Source organism: Doryrhamphus excisus, chromosome 5, assembly GCF_030265055.1.
Source record: "Doryrhamphus excisus isolate RoL2022-K1 chromosome 5, RoL_Dexc_1.0, whole genome shotgun sequence".
In the NCBI taxonomy this organism is placed as follows: Eukaryota; Metazoa; Chordata; class Actinopteri; order Syngnathiformes; family Syngnathidae; genus Doryrhamphus; species Doryrhamphus excisus.
Genome location: NC_080470.1, coordinates 4,447,741 through 4,473,802, shown reverse-complemented (window position 1 = coordinate 4,473,802; position 26,062 = coordinate 4,447,741). Strand labels below are relative to the sequence as shown.

Sequence of the window (26,062 nt, the reverse complement as noted above, 5' to 3'; positions counted from 1 at the left end):
GGGTGGAATTGAACACAACTGTCACAACTGTTTATTTCCCCCTTTGGAATTTTTAAAGACTACATTTTTTTTCACTTCCAGTGAGCAAGTAGACTCCACTGCCGGCCTCAAGGGTACTTGGGTACTATCATGAGCAGGGTTGTTAACAGGCTGGACTGTTAATGACTGTTATGGGTGTTGTCACAAGTTAGGATCATATACTGTGCATTTATGAGCAAATATGGCAAAGGACACTAGAGATGTATAAAAAAAAATCTAAAGAAATTCATTTTTCTCTTGTATCTCCCATCCCCAACCCCCGACAAATCCCTCTTTGCTCAGAAATGGGCTATACAAGAAGAGATAAAGCGATAAGCACATCCCTGGCTGCTATTAAAGAAGGACAGTCATACAGAAATAGGAAGCGATTATACCCGTAACACGGTTTTAAAGCAATGATGCATATTTAAAACACACACATATGCACTATGTAGTGTAGATGCATATGGATATAAGCGGTATCAGCTACACAATGATGACATATGGACAAGGAAAAATCAAACACAGCGGCAGGATCGCCGTATCTCTATTCTCCATCAAACAAACAGTGCAGCCTGCAGACACAACGTGCAGGGCCAGATTTATATCTGAACTCATTTCCTTCCTTAACACACAAACACTCCCTCCCTGCCTCCCTCCTCTTTGCCTGCAGTGACAAGCCACTTCATCATATGCTGATTAGTGCTTTGGTAGATGGTCTTCACCTTTATAAATCCCATAAAAAAAAAAAACAAAGTACACTTGACTTCCTATACGCTAAAACACTGAATGGAATGTGTGGTTATATTTATGAAAGCAAGAGTCACCTTGAGGCTTGGAAGTACTCATAGCAGTTCTTTTCCCCATGATACTAATCCATACATTGCATAACATGGCAAACCCTCCCGTTACTGTGGTAGCGAACTGCAGAAAAATGAACGGGGAAACGGTGGGGGGTGGGGTGAAAAAAGGACAGAAATAGATAACGGCAAAGTGATTCATTCATAAAGTCAATTTATGAGGATGTCGCAATCAGGATGAAAAAGCATAGGTTAATATTTGGGGGTAAAATTGAGTTTGGTGGCAAGAAAATTTCAAAATGTTTAAAATCTCTGTGTCCACCAAGTGGAACCAAATGTCACAAACAATCCAATCCAATTCTTGGAATCCACTGGAATGTAATGGCACAAGCCAAGTTGCGCCAATGACGCTAGGAGTCCACTGGGCCAGCGCCAGTTGGTGCCAGTTTGCACCAGTTTGCACCAGTTTGCACCAGTTCGCGCCAATGCAATTTGCTGTGGCAAAAAGGTGCCTAGTGGCGTGCAGTGGCTCAAACTGCCTCCCAACTGGCTCGTGGTGGCCCGTAACGGCGACAAAAATTGAGTTTGGCGGAAAGAAAATTTCAAAATGTTTAAAATCTCTGTGTCCACCAAGTGGAACCAAATGTCACAAACAATCCAATCCAATTCTTGGAATCCACTGGAATGTAATGGCACAAGCCAAGTTGCGCCAATGATGCTAGGAGTGCACTGGGCCAGCGCCAGTTGGTGCCAGTTTGCACCAGTTTGCACCAGTTCCCGCCAATGCAATTTGTTGTGGCAAAAAGGTGCCTAGTGGCGTGCAGTGGCTCAAACTGCCTCCCAACTGGTTCGTGGTGGCTCGTAACGGCGACAAAAATTGAGTTTGGCGGCAAGAAAATTTCTAAATGTTTCAAATCTCTGTGTCCACCAAGTGGAACCAAATGTCACAAACAATCCACCTCTTGGAATCCACTGGAATGTAATGGCACAAGCCAAGTTGCGCCAATGATGCTAGGAGTCCACTGGGCCAGCGCCAGTTGGTGCCAGTTTGCACCAGTTTACACCAGTTTGCACCAGTTCCCGCCAATGCAATTTGCTGTGGCAAAAAGGTGCCTAGTGGCGTGCAGTGGCTCAAACTGCCTCCCAACTGGTTCGTGGTGGCTCGTAACGGCGACAAAAATTGAGTTTGGTGGCAAGAAAATTTCTAAATGTTTAAAATTTCTGTGTCGCTAAAACACTGAATGGAATGTGTGGTTATTTTTATTTTAAGGGCAAGAGTCACCTTGAGGCTTGGAAGTACTCATAGCAGTTCTTTTCCCCATGATACTAATCCATACATTGCATAACATGGCAAACCCTCCCGTTACTGTGGTAGCGAACTGCAGAAAAATGAAGGGGGAAACGGTGGGGGGTGGGGTGAAAAAAGGACAGAAATAGATAACGGCAAAGTGATTCATTCATAAAGTCAATTTGCGAGGATGAAAAAGCATAGGTTAATATTTAGGGATAAATCATGTGTATGACGCATTATATGAGTGAGATGCATTGTGTTGCTTTATGAAGTTGTGTTGACGTGCAGCACTTAGCATGGTGATAACCATCCAAAACCGATACGACCTACATAACTAAAATGCACTTAGGTATAAAATTGGGCAGAGATCCGATACAGGAAAATAGCGGACATGAAAGCCTGCATGTGATGTTTTTTCTTTATTACATAACCCCTTAACCCAGTGACAAACCACCAGACAGCAGTCGTATTTTTAGCATCACTCATGATGACAAGAATATTTGCAGTTTCGTGACGGATATGGAAATATTTTTCTATGTTTTTCTTCAATTTTTTGCATTAGATTAGCGCCACTGTCTCATTTTTTTTGCCCCCGTTATCTTTGTTTTCCACGCACTCGCTGCAGGCTATTTCCCTCAATTACATCCCATTTCCCCATCGTTTCTATAATCTTGTCACATCCCATGCGTGTACCAAGTTTAACCCAGACTCCTCCCTATTTTCAGCATCGTATTCCCCGCACCCCGCACCCCCCCTCCCCCCCGACTCAGCTCCCATCAGCCTTACCAGGTGTGTGCTACAGTGAAGCGGCGCCTCTGTCTGATGCTTTTGTTGACCATCAGCTTACGGAAGAGCCGCGGGGAGCTCCGTGGGGAAAGTTTAGGGGATGTGGCGCCCCGTTTCCCTCCCACCACACCCGGGATCTTAGGGGGCTCCAGCTCGAGATGCATATGTTCCTTAAATGTCCGAATGCAGGAGTCCATCTCGACACTCAGTTCGTTTGAGGACATCTCTGCAGATTAGGTTCAAGTCCTGTGTGACGGACCTTTTTAAATGTCCAAAGTCAGCTATTCATGTGCAGGTGGTTTAGTCTTCTTCTTGGACGTCCAGACACAGTGAGGCTGGAGCTGCAGAGAAAACAATGAGGCTATGTCGTACACCCCCGAAAAGGCCAGCACACACATACCTTTTGTGTAGTTTGGGGTTGCTTTGCCTCTGTGCTGTTCTTAACGGGTTTAGGGATTATAGCACCCAGCGGTCGTGCCCACTCCCTCTCTCTCTCTCCTTCTGCTGGTCGCCGTTTTAATCTGAGGCTCACAAGACGAGTTTACCCACAAGAGGGTCACATCTAACTCCTTGGAGGACACAAGAATTCAATGTCATTCACCCCCTAGGGGTAGATGAATGTTAAGTTCTGGCTATGTTTCTGTGTCACTGCTGGCTCCGGATAAAAGCACATCCCAGGACCAGCTCTCCATCCACGCAGCGTGATGTTGAGGAGCCACCTTATGAAAGATTCAGATGATTTTCAAATTGCCTTCTCCTGTCTTGCGCTGCTTTCTCCATCATCCCCCTGCTTGACTGACCTCTTCAGTGAGAAAACAGCCCCCAACTCTCTCCAAAAAGGCACTCCCGGTGTGGAAAGCAGTGTGCAGAGCCCCGAGTCAGTTTGCACGTCACTTTCACAGGCAGAGTGGTGAGCGGAGTACAACATGCAAGGAAATGCTTCACTTGCTCTTTCATTCAGGATACACACAGCTGAGAGCGAGGCATGTAAGCGAGCGCAAGCCACGCCTCCGCTGTAAAGGATAGGCTGGTGGCTGGCGTGACGACAAGCAGGCAGGCTCGGTAACAGGTTGTTCATTTTTTTTTTTTTTTTTTTTTTGCTATTGAGCGGATTTGTGGTGATTTTCATGATGTTGTGACCTTTAGCGAGTCAGGCAAGCACCAAGTGTGGGCCAAGAAAAAGCATTATTTGCACATGCGGTAAAGGCAAACAGCTTAATGGGAACTGAAACACACACACTGCGCAAAAGGTCAGCTGATTTAAATAAACACTGTGAATAACGGTCCTTGGGAATAAGCCACACACTCGCATGCACAAAATTGTATGCATCGATAATTCTGGCTGATCTGAATGGAAGTTATTTAACCACTTCCACAACATTGAGGACTCGGAAGTGAAAACAAAACAGGACAAAATACATTCTCGGGGAAGAAAATTCCCGATTGTGATCATTTTATTTTCTGCTATATATGGACGTTGTTGTTTTGCAACCCACAGTCGCCAGAGATTGTGAGATAGTGAAGCATGGAGCTTTTATTCTTACTGGTATCCAATGGTCTAAAAAATATTCTGCAAAGCTTGTACGTAATGCTAAGAGTCCACTGGACCGGCGCCAGTCGGTGCCAGTTCCCGCCAATGCAATTTGCTGTGGCAAAAAGGTGCCTAGTGGCGTCCACTGGCTCAAACTGCCTCCCAACTGGCTCGTGGTGGCCCATAACGGCGACAAAAATTGAGTTTGGCGGCAAGAAAATTTCAAAATGTTTAAAATCTCTGTGTCCACCAAGTGGAACCAAATGTCACAAACAATCCAATCCAATTCTTGGAATCCACTGGAATGTAATGGCACAAGCCAAGTTGCGCCAATGATGCTAGGAGTCTACTGGGCCAGCACCAGTTGGTGCCAGTTTGCACCAGTTTGCACCAGTTCCCGCCAATGCAATTTGCTGTGGCAAAAAGGTGCCTAGTGGCGTGCAGTGGCTCAAACTGCCTCCCAACTGGCTCGTGGTGGCCCGTAACGGGGACAAAAATTGAGTTTGGCGGCAAGAAAATTTCAAAATGTTTAAAATCTCTGTGTCCACCAAGTGGAACCAAATGTCACAAACAATCCGCCTCTTGGAATCCACTGGAATGTAATGGCACAAGCCAAGTTGCGCCAATGATGCTAGGAGTCCACTGGGCCAGCGCCAGTTGGTGCCAGTTCCAGCCAGTTCCCGCCAATGCAATTTGCTGTGGCAAAAAGGTGCCTAGTGGCGTGCAGTGGCTCAAACTGCCTCCCAACTGGCTCGTGGTGGCTCGTGGTGGCTCGTAACGGCGACAAAAATTGAGTTTGGCGGCAAGAAAATTTCAAAATGTTTAAAATCTCTGTGTCACCACCAAGTGGAACCAAATGTCACAAACAATCCGCCTCTCGGAATCCACTGAAATGTAACGGCACGAGCCAAGTTGCGCCAATGATGCTCGGAGTCCACTGGGCCAGCGCCAGTTGGTGCCAGTTCGTGACAATGCATTTTGCTGTGGCAAAAAGGTGCCTAGTGGCGTGCAGTGGCTCAAACTGCCTCCCAACTGGCTCGTGGTGGCTCGTAACGGCGACAAAAATTGAGTTTGGCGGCAAGAAAATTTCAAAATGTTTAAAATCTCTGTGTCACCACCAAGTGGAACCAAATGTCACAAACAATCCGCCTCTTGGAATCCACTGGAATGTAATGGCACGAGCCAAGTTGCGCCAATGATGCTAGGAGTCCACTGGACCAGCGCCAGTTGGTGCCAGTTCCCCGCCAATGCAATTTACTGTGGCAAAAAGGTGCCTAGTGGGGTGCAGTAGCTCAAACTGCCTCCCAACTGTCTCGTGGTGGCTCGTGGTGGCTCGTAACGGCGACAAAAATTGAGTTTTGCGGCAAGAAAATTTCAAAATGTTTAAAATCTCTGTGTCACCACCAAGTGGAAGCAAATGTCACAAACAATCCGCTTCTTGGAATCCACTGGAATGTAATGGCACGAGCCAAGTTGCGCCAATGATGCTAGGAGTCCACTGGGCCAGCGCCAGTTGGTGCCAGTTGGTGCCAGTTCGCGCCAAAGATTATGTGATTGCCGTGTAGTGACGAATAACGGCAACATGACGAGCGAACATTAATTCGACGCCACAGCTAGCCACTACACGCCAATCACACAATCTTTGGCGCCAACTGGCACCAACTGGCGCCGGCCCAGTGGACTCCTAGCATAAACAAACAAACCACCCCCGAGGAGTTCCTCTTCCCCATTCTTGAAGTCTGAGCTTCAATAAACCTTCTTCTTAACAAACCTTCTTCTCTGCAATTTGGTGTTTTGCAATTTAGAATTTTAGAAAGGTGCTATTTTGGTAACATATGGTTCCAACAAAAATGTTCTCCCTTGTACGAATTGAGTGAGAACAAGTGAGAACCCCTGAAATAAAGGATACCCGATAAAATATAATGGTTCCTCTATACACAACCCCTCCACAAAGTCACACTATGAACATTGCAGTAGTCGAACCTTAACCCTGCTAACATACACGTAACAAAACCATTACCTTCATGACACTGGTAGTTAACCCCATTAATATACCAAATACTCTATATGTGAGTATACACTATTAATGTTCTCTGCTGATCTCATGTCTCCAAGCAGACATGAAGGTTCAAGAAGGTTCAAGGAGTGAATATAAATTTGACAAATAGGCAGGTTCAAGACCATTAGAAGGCGCTAATGAATTCTCAACGACTTAAGTAACTGAAGAGAAACCTGGACAGCTACTAAAGAGAATTTATATCATCACAAAAATATGCTTTATGATTATCCCTGGACAGGAAGTTGCATGTCTAACTGTGGGTCAGGTGTAGGTGATGGGGGAGGGTGTGTCTGTGTGTTGGGCTAATGTCTTTAGATGCGAGCCCTTAATGTACTGCCTCTGGTTACATAACACCCTCCTTTCTTTTTTTTTTTTTCCTTTGCTCCCGCTTTTATAGCCCAGCCCTCGCTTTTGAAGGCAAACAATACTGCATTGTGGGCCAGATTAGAGGACATAAATTGATACACAAAGGTCTGTGAACGTCAGAGAGAAGAGTGGAGAGTGGAAAAAGCTTAGAAAACAGAGGACATTCAGGGAAGACGAATGCGAGGGAAAAATGAAGAGGCACGAGGAGGTTTTAAGGGGAAACAAATCTACCGTAGCTGAAAGCATCAATGATTTGTTATTTTTGAAGGTGACCTTATCCAAAGGGGTTTCATTAGTTATGGAGCACAGATAGCACATTGCTACAGTTTAAGTTCAATTCATTACTCACAAGATAAGCCTGTTTTCATCGTCTCTCGCCTCCAAAAAGGCAGAAAAAGTGTTTAGTTGGTTCATAGAAGGACATTATTCCATAAAAGAACAGCATTCACAGGGAGTGAGACCTCATGTCAGTCATAATGTCTATGTGGGGGGGGAGGCGGGACAGCCAGCACAGTGTAGCAAGAGTGTAGCAAGTAAGTCACGGCAGAAACAAAAAGATGTTCCCCAGCAAAATCCCACAGCTGCTTCAAACTGAATGAACCTGAACTCACCACGGACAAAAACATCCTATCTAGTTTTTTCCATCTGGGGGAAAAAAGCTACTTCAAACTACATCGGATAGATTTAGTCTGGGGAGGTGGTGTGGGATACGAATATTTATCCTGGAAGGCAGAAGCAACCCCTTCACCCCCCAACCAGGACAAATACTTGAATCCCACACCAGCCCCCCAGGCTAGGCATTAGGCTAGGCTACAGCATGGTGCTTACTGTTTCATGATAGTTGGATCTGCGCGTTGGATCAGCGTTATTTTTAACGTTATTTGGGGAAGGAGGCTGCACGTCAGCCGAATGGTTAGCACGCAGGCCTCACAGCTAGGAGACCCGAGTTCAATTCCTCCCTCTGCCATCTCTGTGTGTTCTCTCCATGCATGCATGGGTTTTCTCCGGGTACTCCGGTTTCCTCCCACATTCCAAAAACATGCTAGGTCAGGGGTCAGCAACCCGCGGCTCCAGAGCCGCATGTGGCTCTCCAGCCTCTTTGTTGCGGCTCCCTTTGCAATGCTTGAATATTTTTTAGCACCCGTGTGGTGAAAATGCACGTCTTTGTTATGAGTTTACAAAAATCCAACTTTGTGTGAGACCATGAATGCATCCTGACTGAGTTCTGACTGGTGACTGAATGAGCAGACAGGATGCTATCCAGTTCTCTCTGACAGGTTAACATGAAGGGAAATGAGTAATACTTTGAGTTATTTGAGTTATTAATTATTATTAATGAGTTATTTGACGATTCTAAAAAATAAATTAGAGCTCATTTAAAAACAAAAGTTTATCTCCAGTACTAGCAAGAGTACTCCAACTCGTCTTTTTTTTCCCCTCCAATGTTGTTTTAAACATACAATGTTTTGCGGCTCCAGGCTATTTTTCTTTAGTGGGCAAGTGGGTGAAATGGCTCTTTTCATAGTAAAGGTTGCCGACCCCTGTGCTAGGTTAATTGGCGACTCCAAATTGTCCATAGGTATGAATGTGAGTGTGAATGGTTGTTTGTCTATATGTGCCCTGTGATTGGCTGGCCACCAGTCCAGGGTGTACCCCGCCTCTCGCCTAAAGACAGCTGGGATAGGCTCCAGCACCCCCGCGACCCTCGTGAGGAAAAGCGGTACAAAATGAATGAATGAATCTGTAAAGCACTTTGAGCTTTGGAACAAAAAATGGATCAGCAGGAGAAGTACCTGTTTCCCAAAATAACTTATCCTACCCTCCACTCTGCTCTCCAACACTGGCAGAGCACTTGCAATAAATTGTAGTGGAAAAAGAGGGTTTTCAACACGAGAGGAAAGGAGCTGTGCAGAAATTATGGATGCACATTTCATACATACACACAAACACACACATATAGTACACACAGTCTAAGACTTGACAACATTCGGAAAGGTGCTGCTGACCCAGACATTAGCAGCAGTGGGAACTAAATGATATATATACACGTTTAAAAACACAACGACAAAGCCTTGTACAACAGGTGACAAAGCAAATAGTTGTACATTATGTATGATAGTTATTGGTCCGCACGGTGATCGAGTGGTTAGCATGTTGGCCACGGGGAGAACATGCAAACTCCACACAGAGATGGCCGAGGGTGGGATTGAACCCTAGTCTCCTAGCTGTGAGGTCTGCGCGCTAACCACTCGACCGCCGTGCAGCCTACACAAATATTATATTTACAATTTGATGTCATTTATGTTGAATGTGTTAGTGCGTAGGCCACACAGCTAGGAGACTCATGTTCAATTCCACCCTCGGCCATCTCTGTGTGGAGTTTGCATGTTCTCCCCGTGCATGCGTGGGTTTTCTCCGGGTACTCCGGTTTCCTCCCACATTCCAAAAACATGCTAGGTTAATTGGCGACTCCAAATTAGGGTGGCCCTTATTTTCGAAAGTTTGAAAATTCAGTCTCCAAACCCGGATTCTTGTTCCACTCCATGAGAAAACCACGCGAGTAATTTTTTTTTTTAATCGAATAATATTTACCCGGTGCTCAACGACCTTAAAGTTTTACTATATAAGATCAATGAGTCGATGGGAGCCGTGTACTCCAGGGAGCCTGATGGAGGAGAACACAAGAGGACAGCGGTGGGGGATTTTGCACAGATGCAGTCGTAGCACAGTAAAGGGCCTTTCATGTGTGATAGTCATTTGTTTTTGGCTATACCTCATTTTATGTCAATATTCTAGTAAATAGTATTTTGGTGAACCTTACAAGTTGGTGGTGCAACCAGCAGATATCCAGCAGATATAATTTGTAAATGAGAGATTTGCTTTTATGGTACAATGGCATCAGTTTTATCAGAACTGAATTACATGTTCTTGAGGCGAGGAAGATTTTTTTTGTTTCTACAGATGTTTTGTATTTGTCAAAACATGTTGAAATAGAAGTATTCTGGTCACTAGGCGGCATGAATTACATTACATACATTACATTACCTTGGTTCTCTTCTAATTCTGTGTGGAAGTGGCTTAATTTTAGGATAAATTAATTTGTTAGCTAATTTGTTAGCCCGCTGGCTGGCTTGATAAGAGTTGAACAATGTGTAAAGATGAATAACAGGAGTGTAAAGGTTTTGGTTATTGGTTTGTTATGTCATGCCTAGAGGGCTCTAATAATTTTTGAAATTGTATTTAGAAAGTCAGAAACGGGTTTTCTATGCTGTAGCTATGAAAATATTTGATTTGCTACTTATTATTTATTTATCGTAGTCGGGTCTGAAACCAATTAACTCTATAGTGGAACCTCTAAAGTCAAATGCCTCTAAAGTCATCCAATTTGACCAAATTTACAGAGAAAAATTGATTAGAAAGTCACAAAGAAATGTTTAAATCATACTTAATTATTTCCATTTCAGTTAACTAAAATGTTGAATAAGAATAAGATTGCCTCGGTTGTTTGTATGTACCCTGTGATTGGCTCGCAACCAGTCTAGGGTGTACCCCGCCTCTCGCTCGAAGACAGCTGGGATAGGCTCCAGCGGCAGAAAATGAATGAATGAATGAATGAATAGGGCCTTTCTTATTTTTACTCTCGCCTGCACAGTTTGACAATTGAATAGATACGGCAAACATGTATTTAAATCAGAAGTAACTAATGGCTGTCCTTTAATTTATCTCTGAAGTCATATGATTCAAAATTCAGTTTATAAAGAAAATTGGCCCTGTAAAGTTCCACAAAAATTCCATCGTAACTTATCTTATTTTTAACTTTATAGAGGGGGACCCGGAGTGCTTGTGACTAGCGTTCGCTGAGTAAAAGTTCAGAGTCGTTGAGCACCGGTTAAATATATTCCGATTTCAACGAAACTTTGCACAGCACGTTTCTGGGTCAAAAGGAACAAGAATCCGGGTTTGGAGCATAGACATTATTCGTTTGAAATTTCACCCCCTTACAGAGGGCCACCCTACTCCAAATTGTCCATAGGTATGAATGTGAGTGTGAATGGTTGTTTGTCTATATGTGCCCTGTGATTGGCCAGGGTGTATCCCGCCTCTCGCTCAAAGACAGCTGTGATAGGCTCCAGCACCCCCGCGACCCTCGTGAGGATAAGCGGTAGAAAATGAATGAATGAATTCAACATATTCTACTGCATATCCATCCAGAAAGTGTGAGGATGTGGATAGAATTATGTCCAATGTTTCCACTGCTCTCTTGTGGAGAAAAATATCACTGCAAGTCCGCAAATGATACAGGCCTACAGCAGTCTTTGTGGAAACAAAGCTGTATTAAACGAGGCATTAAAGTCAGTTTTCAGTCTTCTGAAATGATAATGCAGCAAATATGGTGAAGGTTTAAGAGATGAGGCTTGAGGTTAATGTGATTAATGTTGACGATACCATAGATGAGTTACTATTTGAACTTTGAAAAATTTTTATCATTTCATATTCCAGGTATTCCTCAAAAAACACGTTTTTGATATCATGCCATTCACATTTTTAACTTATCTTTTATACATTTTAAAAAAATTTTGTGTTACTACCCCAACCTTCCATAAGTGGGTCAAAAATGACCCGGTCAGGTTGTTTTCTTGAAATATCTTTGTAATGAAAAATTGTTATCATTTCATATTCCAGGTATTCCTCAAAAAACATGTTTTTGATATAATGCCATTCACATTTTTAACTATCTTTTATACATTTTAAGAATTTTTTGTTTTTGTGTTACTACCCCAACCTTCCATAAGTGGGTCAAAAATGACCCGGCAGGTTGTTTTCTTGAAATATCTATGTAATTATTATTTTTTTATCATTTCATATTCCAGGTATTCCTCAAAAAACATGTTTTTGATATCATGCCATTCACATTTTTAACTTCCCTTTTATTCATTTTAAGATTTTTTTGTTTTTGTGTTACTACCCCAACCTTCCATAAGTGGGTCAAAAATGACCCGGTCAGGTTGTTTTCTTGAAATATCTATGTAATGAAAAATTGTTATCATTTCATATTGCAGGTATTCCTCAAAAACATATTTTTGATATCATTACCTTTATGCAACACACAATGAATCCTCACATTTTCTATTGTTGTATGGGGTCATTTTCTTTTTCAAAGATGTAAAAAAGTGAAAAATGAAGATGTTTCTAACATGAATCATTCTTGTGTGGTCCTAAATATAATACTAAATATCATACAAGTGATTATTCCTAACCAAAATGGCAAAATTGGCATAAAAATGCATTGATTCTAGTATGGGTCATTTTTGACCCACTTATGGAAGAGTGTAGGGTCCAGTCACTCGTGCATCTAAGGGTTAAAAGAGATTTGTTTTGAAAGATGTTTGTACCATACCTAAGGGGGAACGACTTGACTGGTTGTCAGTCACAGTGCTCTGACCTTTACCCTCCAAAATGTTAATCAAATTGGTCAATGATGTATGACAGGTAGAATTGAATGAAATTTCTCTTTTTTTTCTATCAGTTCTTTTCGCACATGGAATTGTGAAGCTAAACACTGTGAGGCTCTGTCTTGTGAAACAAGCCATCTGGTGAGAATTCAGTTTCAGCATTGACAGCCCCGCAACTTCGCAGTTTTTGTCCCTTTTTTTTTGTCTTCCACAAAACACACCTCATTCATAACTAGTGAATATTTGATCATACGTATACATGTACAGCTTGCATGTACCACTGTTCCATGGTGATTATTCACTGATAATGTTTTTTAATCAAGCGTTGAGATTTCTCACTTTGTTCAGCGGTACTTGAAGGCACCATAGTTCATTATCATTCATTAGTGCCGTGTACCTGATACATTTTATACTTCAAATTTGGTAATAAGTGTGAGGAGCATACATGTATTTAGAGTTTAAACTTGGATTTAGCTTGTTAGCCTCCATCACGGGCTGCACGCGTGGTTAGCGTAGAGGCCACACAGCTAGGAGACCCGAGTTCGATTCCGCCATCTCTGTGTGGCGTTTGCATTATCAACTCGCAGTTTTCTCCGGGTACTCCGGTTTCCTCTCACATTCCAAAAACATGCTAGGTTAATTGGCGACTCCAAATTGTCCATAGGTATGAATGTGAGTGTGAATGGTTGTTTGTCTGTATGTGCCCTGTGATTGGCTGGCGACCAGTCCAGGGTGTGATCAAATATTCACTAGTTATTACCGACTTAAGGGGAATGAGGTGTGTTTACTGGAAGACAAAAAAAAGGACAAAAACTGCGAAGTTGCGGGGCTGTCAATGCTGAAACTGAATCCTCACCAGATGGCGACACAGTCCAGGGTGTACCCCGCCTCTCGCCCGAAGACTGCTGGGATAGGCTCCAGCACCCCCGCGAACCTCGTGAGGAAAATCGGTAGAAAATGAATGAATGAATGAACGAACTGAAGTAAAGATGGTAGCCTACAAAAAAAAACAAGCTAATAATGTTGTGAGGATTTCCTGCATGGGTTATCTGACTGTTGTAGGTTATCTGACATGTGGCTGCTTTATGTGCTATGAATAAGATATGTATTCAATATACAAATTTGTTTCCATGATGAAACACCCCGTCATCCTCTACATTGTACTTACCATTCAGGGTCAACCGGTGTGATGTCTATCCTGGGAGGAGCTCCAAAAGGTAACGAGGTAGGCCGGGTCATGATTTCATCATCAGGTGTCCGAGCCCTGTCCCCTTGCCGCCACGACAACGGTGGCAGCTGCAGGTTGCCAGATAAACGCCTACGACCTCGGCGCAGGTCAACTCCCAATGTGCATGCTGGAGATGTAAAAGATTCGCTGAGGCAACAATCTGGTAGCTCTTTGCCATCCTGAAAGGAGAGATAAGCAAATGAGGCCGTTTTAGGATTTGGAAGGTTACATAAGCCTCATCTAGGGAGATATCACTCATTAAGATTAGAAAGAAGATTAAAAAGGAATCATGCGGAACTATCTGGATGTGAAGAGATAAATTGAAGTTACATTTTTTTTCCCCATGTGTTACCTTGAATCTGTCCACTAGGGGGCACTACATCTCTGTTTAAGTGTCTGTTTTCATTCTTTCATTATCCTGTACAGCAGCAGGGGTGGGCAAATATTTTCACTGTGGGCCGCATTGAATTAACAAAATTGTCTGGGGGGCCAGAACATATATTTAACACACACACACACTATTATATGCTTATAATATGCAATATACTAAGTTCAATGTGAAGTATTTCCATAATGCCTCATATTAACTCTCTAACAAGATCTCAGTGTATAGACTGGTCATATATCTCATCTCGTTTCATATTATCTACATACTGTATTGTATATAACTCTAGGAAAAACTGTTGATTTTTGTTAATACTTGGGTTGTTTATATTGTTTATTTTTATTGTTTATTTTTATATTTTATTTTATTTTTTATTTTTTATTTTATTTTATTTTATTTTATTGTTTATTTTTATATTGTTTATTTTTATATTGTTTATTTTTTATATTTCTATATATATCTCATCCCATTTCATATTATCTACATACTGTATTGTATATAACTCTGGGAAAAACTGTTGATTTTTGTTAATACTTGGTTTGTTTATATTGTTTATTTTTCTTTATTGTGTATTTTGTACTGTTTAACTGACTCTGTACTCTTGCTGCCCTGCAATACAAATTTCCCCACTGAGGGACGAATAAAGGCATATCTTAATCTTAATCTTATAATTTTCCTTGAATTATTTGTCTAATTTTATCTGTGAAAGTGTTATACTATCAACTGTATGTTCTCATGTCCATTTTTTCAGGACCACATCAAACTAGGCAATTTAATTTTACAGTTTTGTTGCTTTTTTTTTTTACTAAATAAGACATCCGAAGTCATGTTGCCAGTTTGTATGTATAAAGTTGAAATACTTGGAAAGCAAATAGCTGGCCGGATTCAAATGTTTGATGGGCCGCATGTGGCCCCCGGGCCGTACTTTGCACACCCCTGCTGTACAGGGTCACGGGTGAGATGGAGCATACACCAGTTGACTTTGGCCAAGGTGCGAGGTACACTGAACAATCAATATCCACTTATCAATCACAGCACACACATACGTAGGTAACCATGCATCCACTCATGGACAATTTAGAGTGCCACTTAACCTAATATCCACTTGGACTGTGGGAGGAAACTGGGTGAGCCACGCAAGACTTTTAACCATTGGACCAATTATTTACATATTGACATGGAATGGAATGGCTGTATTCGGTGGCTTGCGGACACACGCAAGGGTTGCTTTCATTCACACCATCTGCACCCAACAGTTGGCAGTAGCGTTGTTTACAAACAAGAAGCCAAATCATGTGGATCGGTTCTTATTTTAAGACAGTAGTCATTTCTCTTCAACAGCAGTTCCTCCTTGCAGATTGGATACCACCTACTCAACTCTTGTTGATAATAAATACAACCAATTGCTTTAACAAGACGCATGGATTAAAATTGGTGGTGTCCCATTTTTTATAGGGTTCTTCCCCTTGGGCCTTGGTTTTAAGGGGTAAGGGGCGAAGGGGGAAGATTAAGGGGTGGAATTGGGATTCAGGATAACTTGTTTTAACATAGAATCAATGATTATTCATTCGTTCATTTTGTTTTCGTTTTCGCTTATCCTCATGAGGGTCGCAGGCGTGCTGGAGCCTATCCCAGCTGTCTTCGGGCGAGAGGCGGGGTACACCCTGGACTGGTCGCCAGCCAATCACAGGGCACAGTTAATTGGTTCCAGACCTGACCGTGATAATTCAATTTCTGTAGTTGGAGCATAGAAAACCTGTGTATATGACCTTTGAAATAATTTTTTAGTAGAGCCTTCTGGACATAAACTAACACCCCTACAGTCACGTTTACACTTGTATTACCTGATATAGTCAACATGATAACGGAAAATTACACATTTATTAGTAGAGCCTTCTAGGCATGAACTAACACCCCTACAGTCACATTTACACTTGTACTACCCGATATAGTAAACATGATAACAGAAAATTACACATTTATTAGTAGAGCCTTCTAGGCATGAACTAACACCCCTACAGTCACATTTACACTTGTATTTTTTTTTTTATTAATTCATTTTCTTATCCTCACAAGGGTTGCGGATGTGCTGGAGCCTATCCCAGCTGTCTTCGGGCGAGAGGTGTGGTACACCCTGGACTGGTGGCCAGCCAATCACAGGGCACATATAGACAAACAACCATTCACACTCACATTCATACCTATGGACAATTTGGAGTCGCCAATTAAACCTAGGATGTTTTTGGAATGTGGGAGGAAACCGGAGTACCCGGAGAAAACCCACGCATGCACGGGGAGAACATGCAAACTCCACACAGAAATGGCCGAGGGTGGAATTGAACTCGGGTCTCCTAGCTGTTAGCTCTGATAACCAATCATTGGGCCTGTGGTGACTTCCCACTTTACTGTTTCAGGGGAAGACATTTCGACTACTCGTTGTACCGAATGCAAACATTCCATGATGAAGGAAAAACAAACAGCTTCAATACAACAAATGTTACAGCCGCCATTGTTTGCAACCCCCAGGGCTTGTTCCTATCACTGCGGCGTTTGAAAAGTGCAATTAATCTAACATTTAAAAATGTGCTGTAAATATCCTGATTTCAGCCTCTAAATTGTGACGGCTGAAATGACACAGCACTGAAAACTCGGAAGTGGAGCCACTTTCCCAAGTCCAGCTCACGTTTTATGGTCACCATCGCTAATTTCCACATAAATGAACATGGATTTCAACCATCAGATGCTCACTGACCTGAAGTCCGATAAGATTTTTTTGATTACAGTTTCTCTGCGACTTGTGAGGCTTTTTTTTTTTCCAGAAATATTTAGTCGAATTCCAAATTGTACGACAACAGGAACATTTGATGTGTCCTTGTGGCATCACAGGCCATGCACTGGTTCACCCGCCCCCACCAAAGCCCTAATCCCTCTGCACACTTGCCATTTTGATGCCAAGGCAACAAAGCAACAGGGAGGAAATGACGAGATGAGCTGAGAAAACAACACCTGCTTCCCATCAGGAGAAGAAGATCAAGGGGGCGGCAAAAGGAAGACAGAAAGCGGGTTCTTGGTCAAGGAGAGGGAGCGAGGGAGGGAGGTGTGACACAGGATGGAACAGCTGGATCAGCTGTTGAGTGAAGGCCTTACTCAGAGGGAGGCTGGTAGAAGACAGATGAGAGATGAGAGTGGTGTTAAGTGAAAGAGGCTGATTAGTAATGTATGAAATAAGATGTTTATCTACAGCTGTGGGCACCTCACAGCCTTAAGCTGATTGCTGCACTTACAGTATAAGCAGTAGAGTGCTTTTCCTACACATAACATGAATGGAAAACACCCGCATATGCATATGAACACACACGCCTGTACGTACATATGAGTATGCTGCTCCACGATTGGTGGGATGCAAGGGTGGCAAAACATTTTTTCACTGAGGGCTTTGTGTCACAAATATTTCAACTTTTCTGTGAAATAATCTTCGTGAATTTCTTTGGTAATTTTATGACTTTACTGTCGTCACAGATTGACTGTATTCCCATAACCGAATTATATAACTTCATTTTAACCTAATTTTCCAGAAATTACAACTTTTTTTGTTTGTTTTTCCATATTGCACCTTTTTTTTCTTAATATTTTAACACTAGACTAGTAAAATTACAAACTTTTCCCATAACCTAATTATATAACTTCATTTCCACAACCTCAACTTTTTTTGTTTGTTTTTCATATTACACCTTTTAATAATGATTTTGACTTATGACTGATAGAATTTTATTCTCTAGAAATTGAATTTTGACTTTTGAAATTGACTAAGAATTTTTTTCCTCTTATTATTTTGACTTTATTCTTGTAGCGTAATAACTTTTTTTGCAACCTAATTTCCAAAAAATTACAACTTTTGTTCGTTTTTCGCATTACACATTTTAGTAATGATTTTTTTTCTTTAATATTTCAACACTAGACTACTAAAATGCCAATCTTTTCCCTCATAAGATGACTGGTAGAAGTTTATTCTTGGGAAAATGAATTTTGACTTTTGAAATTGACTAAGAATTTTTTTCTCTTATTATTTTGACTTTATTCTTGTAGCGTAATAATTTTTTTTTGCAACCTAATTTTCCAAAAAATACAACTTTTTTGTTTGTTTTTCATATTACACCTTTTAATAAAGATTTTTTTTCTTTAATATTTCAACACTAGACTACTAAAATGACAATCTTTTCCCTCATAATATGACTGGTAGAAGTTTATTCTTGGGAAATTGAATTTTGACTTTTGAAATTGACTCGGAATTCTTTTCTCTTATTATTTTGACTTTATTCTTGTAGTGTAATAACTTTTTTTGCAACCTACTTTCCAGAACATTACAACTTTTTTTGTTTGTTTTTCATAGTACACCTTTTAATAAAGATTTTGTTTTCTTTAATATTTCAACACTAGACTACTAAAATGACAATCTTTTCCTTCATCATATGACTGGTAGAAGTTTATTCTTTGGAAATGGAATTTTGACTTTTGAAAATGACTAAGAATTTGTTTTAATTATTTTGACTTTATTCTTGTAGCGTAATAACTTTTTTTGCAACCTAATTTTCCAAAAAATTACAACTTTTTTTTTGTTTTTCATATTACACCTTTTAATAATGATTTTTTTTTCTTTAATATTTCAACACTAGACTACTAAAATGACAATCTTTTCCCCCATAATATAACTGGTAGAAGTTTATTCTTGGGAAATTGCATTTTGAGTTTTGAAATTGACAAAGAATTTTTTTCTCTTATTATTTTGACTTTATTCTTGTAGTGTAATCACTTTTTCAACCTAATTTCCAAAAAATTACAACTTTTTTTTCATATTACACCTTTTAATAATGTTTTTTTCTTTAATATTTCAACACTAGACTACTAAAATGACCATCTTTTCCCTCATGATATTACTGGTACGCCCCACTATTTGAGAAGCACTGATATACAGACTGACACAATGTTGCTTCTGTTGGATTAATTCCAGATATTATTAAAGTAGAGTGTCAGGAAGAGATGAGAAATGCTCGATGTCATATCTATGCTACCTAACAGCTGAGATTCTGCTCTTTGAATTATTTTGGCAACAATACGTTTATGCAGTTTGATATATTTGGCTGCTCATGGAGATAAGACAGTCCCGTGAGGATTGCAAAGCAGAACAGGATATTAATAAAACCATGTGGCAAAATTTTCCGAGTCCTTTTTCTTTCCTTTCTTTTCTCATCATCTGTTCTTAATGGTTATAAAATAGCCCAATCCTTCAGTCTGTGACAAGACAAGAAATAAATTGCCCACTTTCTCTTGAGAGCAGACATGTGATGTTTGGTGAATTTAGGCTGTCTGACTTTTGAACATTGAAAATGTATTCAGTGAAATTGGTTGAGGGTAATTTAAGCCATTTTAGCTGTATTCATGTGGTTGGCATGTGCAAATAGTTTACTGGGGTGCAGGGAGAGGGACGAATAAATAAGAATGTGATTATAAACATCTCTTCCTCTCAAACTTTCAAATGAACCACACCATGAACCACCAACATACACTCAAAAAGTTATATTTGTCTCCTTATGTACATAATATTACCTTTGCGGCAAAGACAAAGTAGACATTGATATACCAGCTGTGGGGGTGTCCAACATGTGGCTCTGGGATCCACAACTATTGCACCCACGACTATTGACAGCACATTCTAAAGCAGGGGTCTCAAACATGCGGCCCGCGGGCCAAATGTGGCCCACAGGACACTAGTTTGAGGCCCCCGCCTTGATATGAAAGTTTAATGTTAGTGCGGCCCGCGCAAGTTTGATATGGATGCTGTATGGTATCATGTACCCAGAAAAAATTATTACGTTTGATTAATGTTCATGTTAAAGGTTAAATAACTGTTAATAGTTATCCTCCCTATCCGTGTGGAAGTGGTAAGTTTTTGGCTATTTAAGTTTAAAGGAAATAACTTGAAGGCTACCGTTTAGGTCGCTAGCTCTCTAGTTTGCGAGTTAGCATGTGTCCCAAGACCCTGCAGTTGCGCAATATGTTGTAAATAAAAAGAGTATAAATGTGATTATAGTCGTGTTTTGTCATGTCTACAGGACTCTAATAATGCTTTGTTCATTTTAATCTGAAAAAAATTATTTGTCTACCCACCAACTATATGTGGTTTCTTAAGTTTATATTATTTGCCGTTTTATTATTATTATTATATTTATTTATTTATTACTGATTGATTGATTTTCTTTATTCTTGATTTGTTTATGTATTTTTCATCTTATTTTGTGTAGAAAAATAAAAAGTGAGATTTTTTTTGTTTTTAATAAATGCGTTTTTTTGTTGGGTTTTTTTTGGAAAACCTGATGCGGCCCAGTCTCACCCAGACCCGAGCTCCAGTGGCCCCCAAGTAAATCGAGTTTGAGACCCCTGTTTGAAGAAAACAAAAGAAACACCAAACATTGAAAAAATAGCAGTAATTTTTACAAAAATACAGTCAGAATATTGAGAGAAAAAAATGCATAATCTAAGGAGAAAAGGTTGTAATTTTACAAGAATAAAGTCTGTAATGTTATAAGGGAAAATGACATCATTTCAACTTCATAAAGTTGAAATATTATATATTTTTTTTATATTATTAGAAAAACCAAATAAGATAATGGGGGGAAATTAGGTTGAGGAAAACATTTTTAAAAATTAGGTACTTGTACTTGAATCAATAATATTTTTTGACAACATGACAGGGCAGCACGGCAGTCGAGTGGTTAGCACGCAGACCTCACAGCGAGGAGACCAGGGTTCAATTCCACCCTCGGCCATCTCTGTGTGGAGTTTGCATGTTCTCCCCGTGCATGCGTGGGTTTTGTCAAACATTTGTCCGTGTTTTGTCACATTTTTGCTTATTGCAATATTTTAGTGTTCATAGTTCATAATAATGCAGCTGGACTACCCAGTATGTCTTCCGGGCATTTGGAAATAACAGTTAATAAGTGCAATACCGGGCTGCACGGCGGTCGAGTGGTTAGCGCACAGACCTCACAGCTAGGAGACCAGGGTTCAATTCCACCCTTGGCCATCGCTGTGTGGAGTTTGTGGAGTACCGGGCACTCCGGTTTCCTCCCACATTCCAAAAACATGCTAGGTTAATTGGCGACTCCATAGGTATGAATGTGAGTGTGAATGGTTGTTTGTCTATATGTGCCCTGTGATTGGCTGGCGACCAGTCCAGGGGATATAATACCTTCAAGAGCTGGGATAGGCTCCAGCATCCCCCGCGACCCTCGTGAGGAAAAGCGGTAGAAAATGAATGAATGAATGAAAATAGTGTTATAGTGGAGGGAACTAACAGGATCACATATTAAAGCAGCACAATATAATGAAGGGTCACAGTTCACCAAGATGGGGAACTACGACTGTTGCTGCTGATGTTGCGACCCCCACCCCCAACCCCCAACACACACATACCACCTTCGACTTGTCATGAAGGCAAGAAGCAAGCAAACTCTGCTCATTAGGGAAAGAAAAAAATCAGAGATGCGAATGCCAAACAATGAAAATCACAGCAAGCACTAATGGAGGACTTATTTCTATGGCCAGAAAAGATTCCATCCGTAGATGTGGATGCCTTCTAATTAGAGAACGAGCAGCTGTTCAGTTTGACCTGTGCTCCTTGTAAACACGAGCTCAAAAGCAGTGGAAGGAGAACAAAAAATCATGCGGAGTAGCGGAGCAGAGGAGCCAGAGACTTGGTGGGAAAGCAATACGGTGTTGAAATATTCACTTCAAATTTCTATGGTGGAATGGTAGAAATGCTAATGTTGTTGCATCTGTGGTGATGCATCACTAGAAAAGAGGTGATTCAGTGCAAAATTGCAGGGGTGGCAGTTTTCCTTAATGATAGCTTTGAGTTTTTCCCACAGCAAACACGCAGACGACAATTATATACCGTGCATATATATATATACTGCATTTGTTACATTGTATTAGATCCGAGGAGACATGGAAAGTACTTTGAGCAGCAAAAATAATAATTACAAGCAGCTGCCCCAATGTTAGCATGAGTATAAGTTTGACTATAGGGGTGTTATCTAATGTCTAGAGTGCTCTTATAATGTTAAAAACCTTCTAAAAACCCATTTAGAACGTTGTGAAAATGTTTTCTATGCTATAATGACAAAAATATTAATAATAATTACAAGCAACTGCCCCAATGTTAGCATGTGAAACTATATTATGTCTTATTCATGTCCAATATATTTTATCTTCTGGTTTTATGTCTACTATGTCAGTAATATGAGTATAAGTTTGACTATAGGGGTGTTATGTAATGTCTAGAGGGCTCTTATAATGTTAAAAACCTTCTAAAAAACCCATTTAGAAGGTTGTGAAAATGTTTTAATGATGACAAAAATATTATATTTTTAAATATTGTACATGCTAATTATCCATGAGTTACAGGTTACATCCTGTTCCTGTATTGACTGCCTGAGTCCTACTTCTCCACCACAATTTTAACCTTTCTACCTTAATAGTTGTTATTTTTTTTCGACTTTAGATCAGTTTGGCAAGGAAAAAACTTGTTTTTCAAATCTTAGCTTATTAAAAGAAATAGTGCACAATAAAAAAAAAAGTGTTTTCACCTTTGGACCAAACAGACTCACCAGTCGCTAGCAGCAGATGAGAGAGAAGTGCTTGTATGAAGACATTATGAAATATTCAAGGCCTTGGATGAAAACAGGTCAAGCAAACTCAACCCGGACATCAACACCGTGTGGACCGATGACACTGCATTAAATGGCCGCCTGGTTCTGGCTTCATTGCGTGTATGAAACGCACACACACATGATAAGAATACTGTGTTTGTCCTTGATGGCTCTTGAAGGTATTATATTTGTAAATCTGAAATGATGATTACTCAATACAACAGCCTGACTCACAGTGTCATCTTACAAAAAAAAACTTCACCAAAAAAATCATCACACTGCGACTTAACACTGTTAAGTAAATGTTGCTAAGAATACAAGTTTAAAATGAAAAAATACATGTCTTAAAACTTTGCATTTGTCCAAGCAAAGCATTTGAATTTTGTCTGCCGAATGTGCTGCAATGATGTCAGCCTCCCTTTTGTGCTGTTATTTTAGTTGACTATTAATCAGGCTATTTTGTTGAGACATTTTTTTCTATAACTTCCCAAAAACGGTTGTGATCTGATCGTAATATTGGTATTGATTCACATCAGTATCACTAACAAAGATTTTTCCCTACATATGATCCTTACAGAGCTCTTATCAAATGCGCTTCTGCCACCTTGTGGCTGTTCTTTATTGCTTATAAAGCTCTGAAGTGAAATGAATTAGCCTGACTCATGGTGTCATCTTACAAAAAAAAAAACTTTGAAATCATCACACTGCGACTTAACGCTGTTAAATGTTGCTAGGAATACAAGTTTTAAATCTTTGCATTTGTCCAAGCAAAGCATTTCAGTTGTGTCTGCCGGAGTGCTGCAATGATGTCAGCCTCCCTTTTGTGCTATGTTATTTTAGTTGACTATTAATCAGGCTATTTTGTTGAGACATTTTTTTCTATAACTTCCCACAAACAGTTGTGACCTGATCGTAATATTGGTATTGATTAACATCGGTATCACTAACAAAGATTTTTCCCTTCACACGATCCTTACCGAGCTCTTATCAAATGCGCTTCTGCCACCTTGTAGCCGTTCTTATGGCTTATAAAGCTCTGAAGCGAAATGAATTAGTGAATTACGTTATCACCTCTTTTTCCCACTCACACAAAGCAAAACCTTCAGGTTTATAAAATTATATAAATACGTCTTTAGTATAAAATGAGGTGAAGTGACGTGGTCGTATCTGTCAAAAGTGGATCAAGTGCCCTATCATGTGTCAAGCCACACATAATATGAGACCTTCAATTTATATAGCGGGAAAAAGGGTTATTTTGATCCAGAATGAATAGCACACAATGTTCAAACTTACATCAGAAGATGAAGACTGAGTAATGCACACCCACATTCTCTGCTATGGACTATTTGAGCAACGTTATCAAACACCCACAACCACTGCTAAGTGCAGCTGGAAGCATGACTACACCATGCATACAGGTGCTACTCGGTTCATGAAAAACAAACACATACCTTAATCAGGTCAAATAACTTCTTTTACGTTTTTTACATCAGACTCTTGTGGGAGCAAGTTTGATCTGAAGAGCCCCCCCTTTGTTTTTGAGCATTAAAGTCTCTGTGGCTGCGCCTAAAATCCCCATCTTTTTTACTTCGGCTTCATCCAACCACTGCCTGTCAGACAGCAGCAAAACCGGGCCTCATTATTTTGTTCTTTCACCTTATTGATGCTTTCTTTTTCATGTCCTTCAGTCAAAAACGATGTCCTTAAAGTCATCCTTGTGCTTCACTCCTGCCTCATTATTGAGCTTGTGTCCTTTATTTCCATCTGTGACAGTTTCTAACCCTTGTTACATCCTCATTGTATCTTTTACACTTAGTATAACAACTCTATGTGGGCCTTGAAGGGTTCAACCTCTTTGCGCAGCCACCATAATTATTTCCAACAACAAAACATCCCTTTGTGCCATGCCCCTTACCTTCAGTTTATTAGCGAAATTACATGTATGCATGTTCACTCGTGGCTTTGAATATGACGATGACTTACTTTGTTAGGAGACACTGTGAGGACACTGCGGCTCTTTCTCATCTTTCCTCGAGTATGTCCCCCGCTGTCCACCAAGAGTAGTCTCACATACACGCCTGCAAACCAAATATATAAAAGCAGGTTCAAGAAATGCCAAAAATGCTTGCCATGTAATATTTTCCTCTGAATGAAAAAAAAACACTATACTGCATACATTCATATCCATTGGAAAATCGCTGCATGTCATTACTCAATATAACAACCTGACTCACGGTGTAATTGTGAGTAATAAAAAAAAAAAAGTCAAAATCATCACATAGCAACTTAACACTTGAAAGGTTCCTATGAATACGATACGAATAAGAGTTCAATGGTGCCTGCCGGAGTGCTGCAATGATGTCAGCCTCCCTTTGGGCTCCTCCGGCTCCCTTTCGCAGCCATCCATCCATTAGCTTTCCTTGACGCTTGTCCTCCAATTAAATTGTTTGCATGTGCATGTGTTGAATAAGCTCACTTCATGTTTCACTAATTGTATTTAAATCCATAAGTCCATACTTTGCATGGACTTCGGTCTGCCAGCATTATGTAATTGTATTGTTATTGGGAATTTATTAAGACTACCCCGCTTCACTTGATGATAGCAGAACATGTTATTTTAGTACATTACAACTGTGCACCCCAGTCGGGTTTAAATGGGATCTCATTTTAGCTTTTGGACCACTGGAAGACAATTGCACTCATTTCATTGGAGATGTCGAGAACTGCGTGTCACGAGCCAAGATACTTTTCACCCTCCCACCAGTCCTGACTTCAAGAGAGCTCTTCTCTTTCCCTTACCCGATCTCCTACCATACACTTGTTGCTCGGGTATACTTAAAAGGGATAGTTGGGATTTTTCTAGTCCGGCATATTTTAGTTGCTATGAATATCTTACATCTCATTCATACACTTAATGTAAATGACAGGAGAGTTGCAGAGGGTCTAAATAATTCAGAAACATAACATCGGTATATGTATGTTGCATCTATATTAGCATTATTTATACATAATTAACAGATTTTTAACAACACACATGCTTAATGCCATGCCATTTCCATATATTATTGCAAAGCAAACAAACTGCATAAGCTTGTTGATATCATTCAAAGTGAATATGGCCCCAAAATATAAGGTTCTCAATAATGCTTAAAATGACCAAAATATAGGCTCCAGCACCCCACGCGACCCTCGTGAGGACAAGCAGTACAAAATGAATGAAAGAATGACCAAAATATTGTAAGTACTTTTGAAAGTATGTTATCATGAATGTGCTTGTTACTACATGGTTATAGCGTGTATACAAAATATTGTTTTTAGGGCTTTATGGGCAGAATAGTTTACTCCCTTTGACTTGTATTGTTGGTGAAAAGCTGCAGGACGAGGTGGTTATCTCGAACGTGTTTTTGTGTGTTCTTGTCTCACAAAAAGGGTTTATG

The 26,062-nt window shown here is 40.4% G+C and overlaps 1 protein-coding gene across 3 annotated transcripts in view; it reads right to left on the bottom strand.

Moving 5' to 3' along the window:
- Positions 1-26,062, bottom strand: part of pde4ba (phosphodiesterase 4B, cAMP-specific a) — a 146,971-nt gene that overhangs the window by 109,024 nt on the left and 11,885 nt on the right. The window contains exons 2-3 of one of the 3 annotated variants that reach the window (XM_058074368.1): positions 24,609-24,703; positions 13,473-13,711 (exon numbers count right to left, since the gene is read on the bottom strand). In XM_058074368.1, coding sequence (XP_057930351.1) covers positions 13,473-13,711; positions 24,609-24,650 — 281 coding nt within the window. In that variant the 5' untranslated portion in view covers positions 24,651-24,703. Of the gene's footprint in view, positions 1-2,895; positions 4,640-13,472; positions 13,712-24,608; positions 24,704-26,062 lie in introns of those variants that run through there. The other 2 variants (XM_058074370.1, XM_058074369.1) reach the window with 2 other exon arrangements.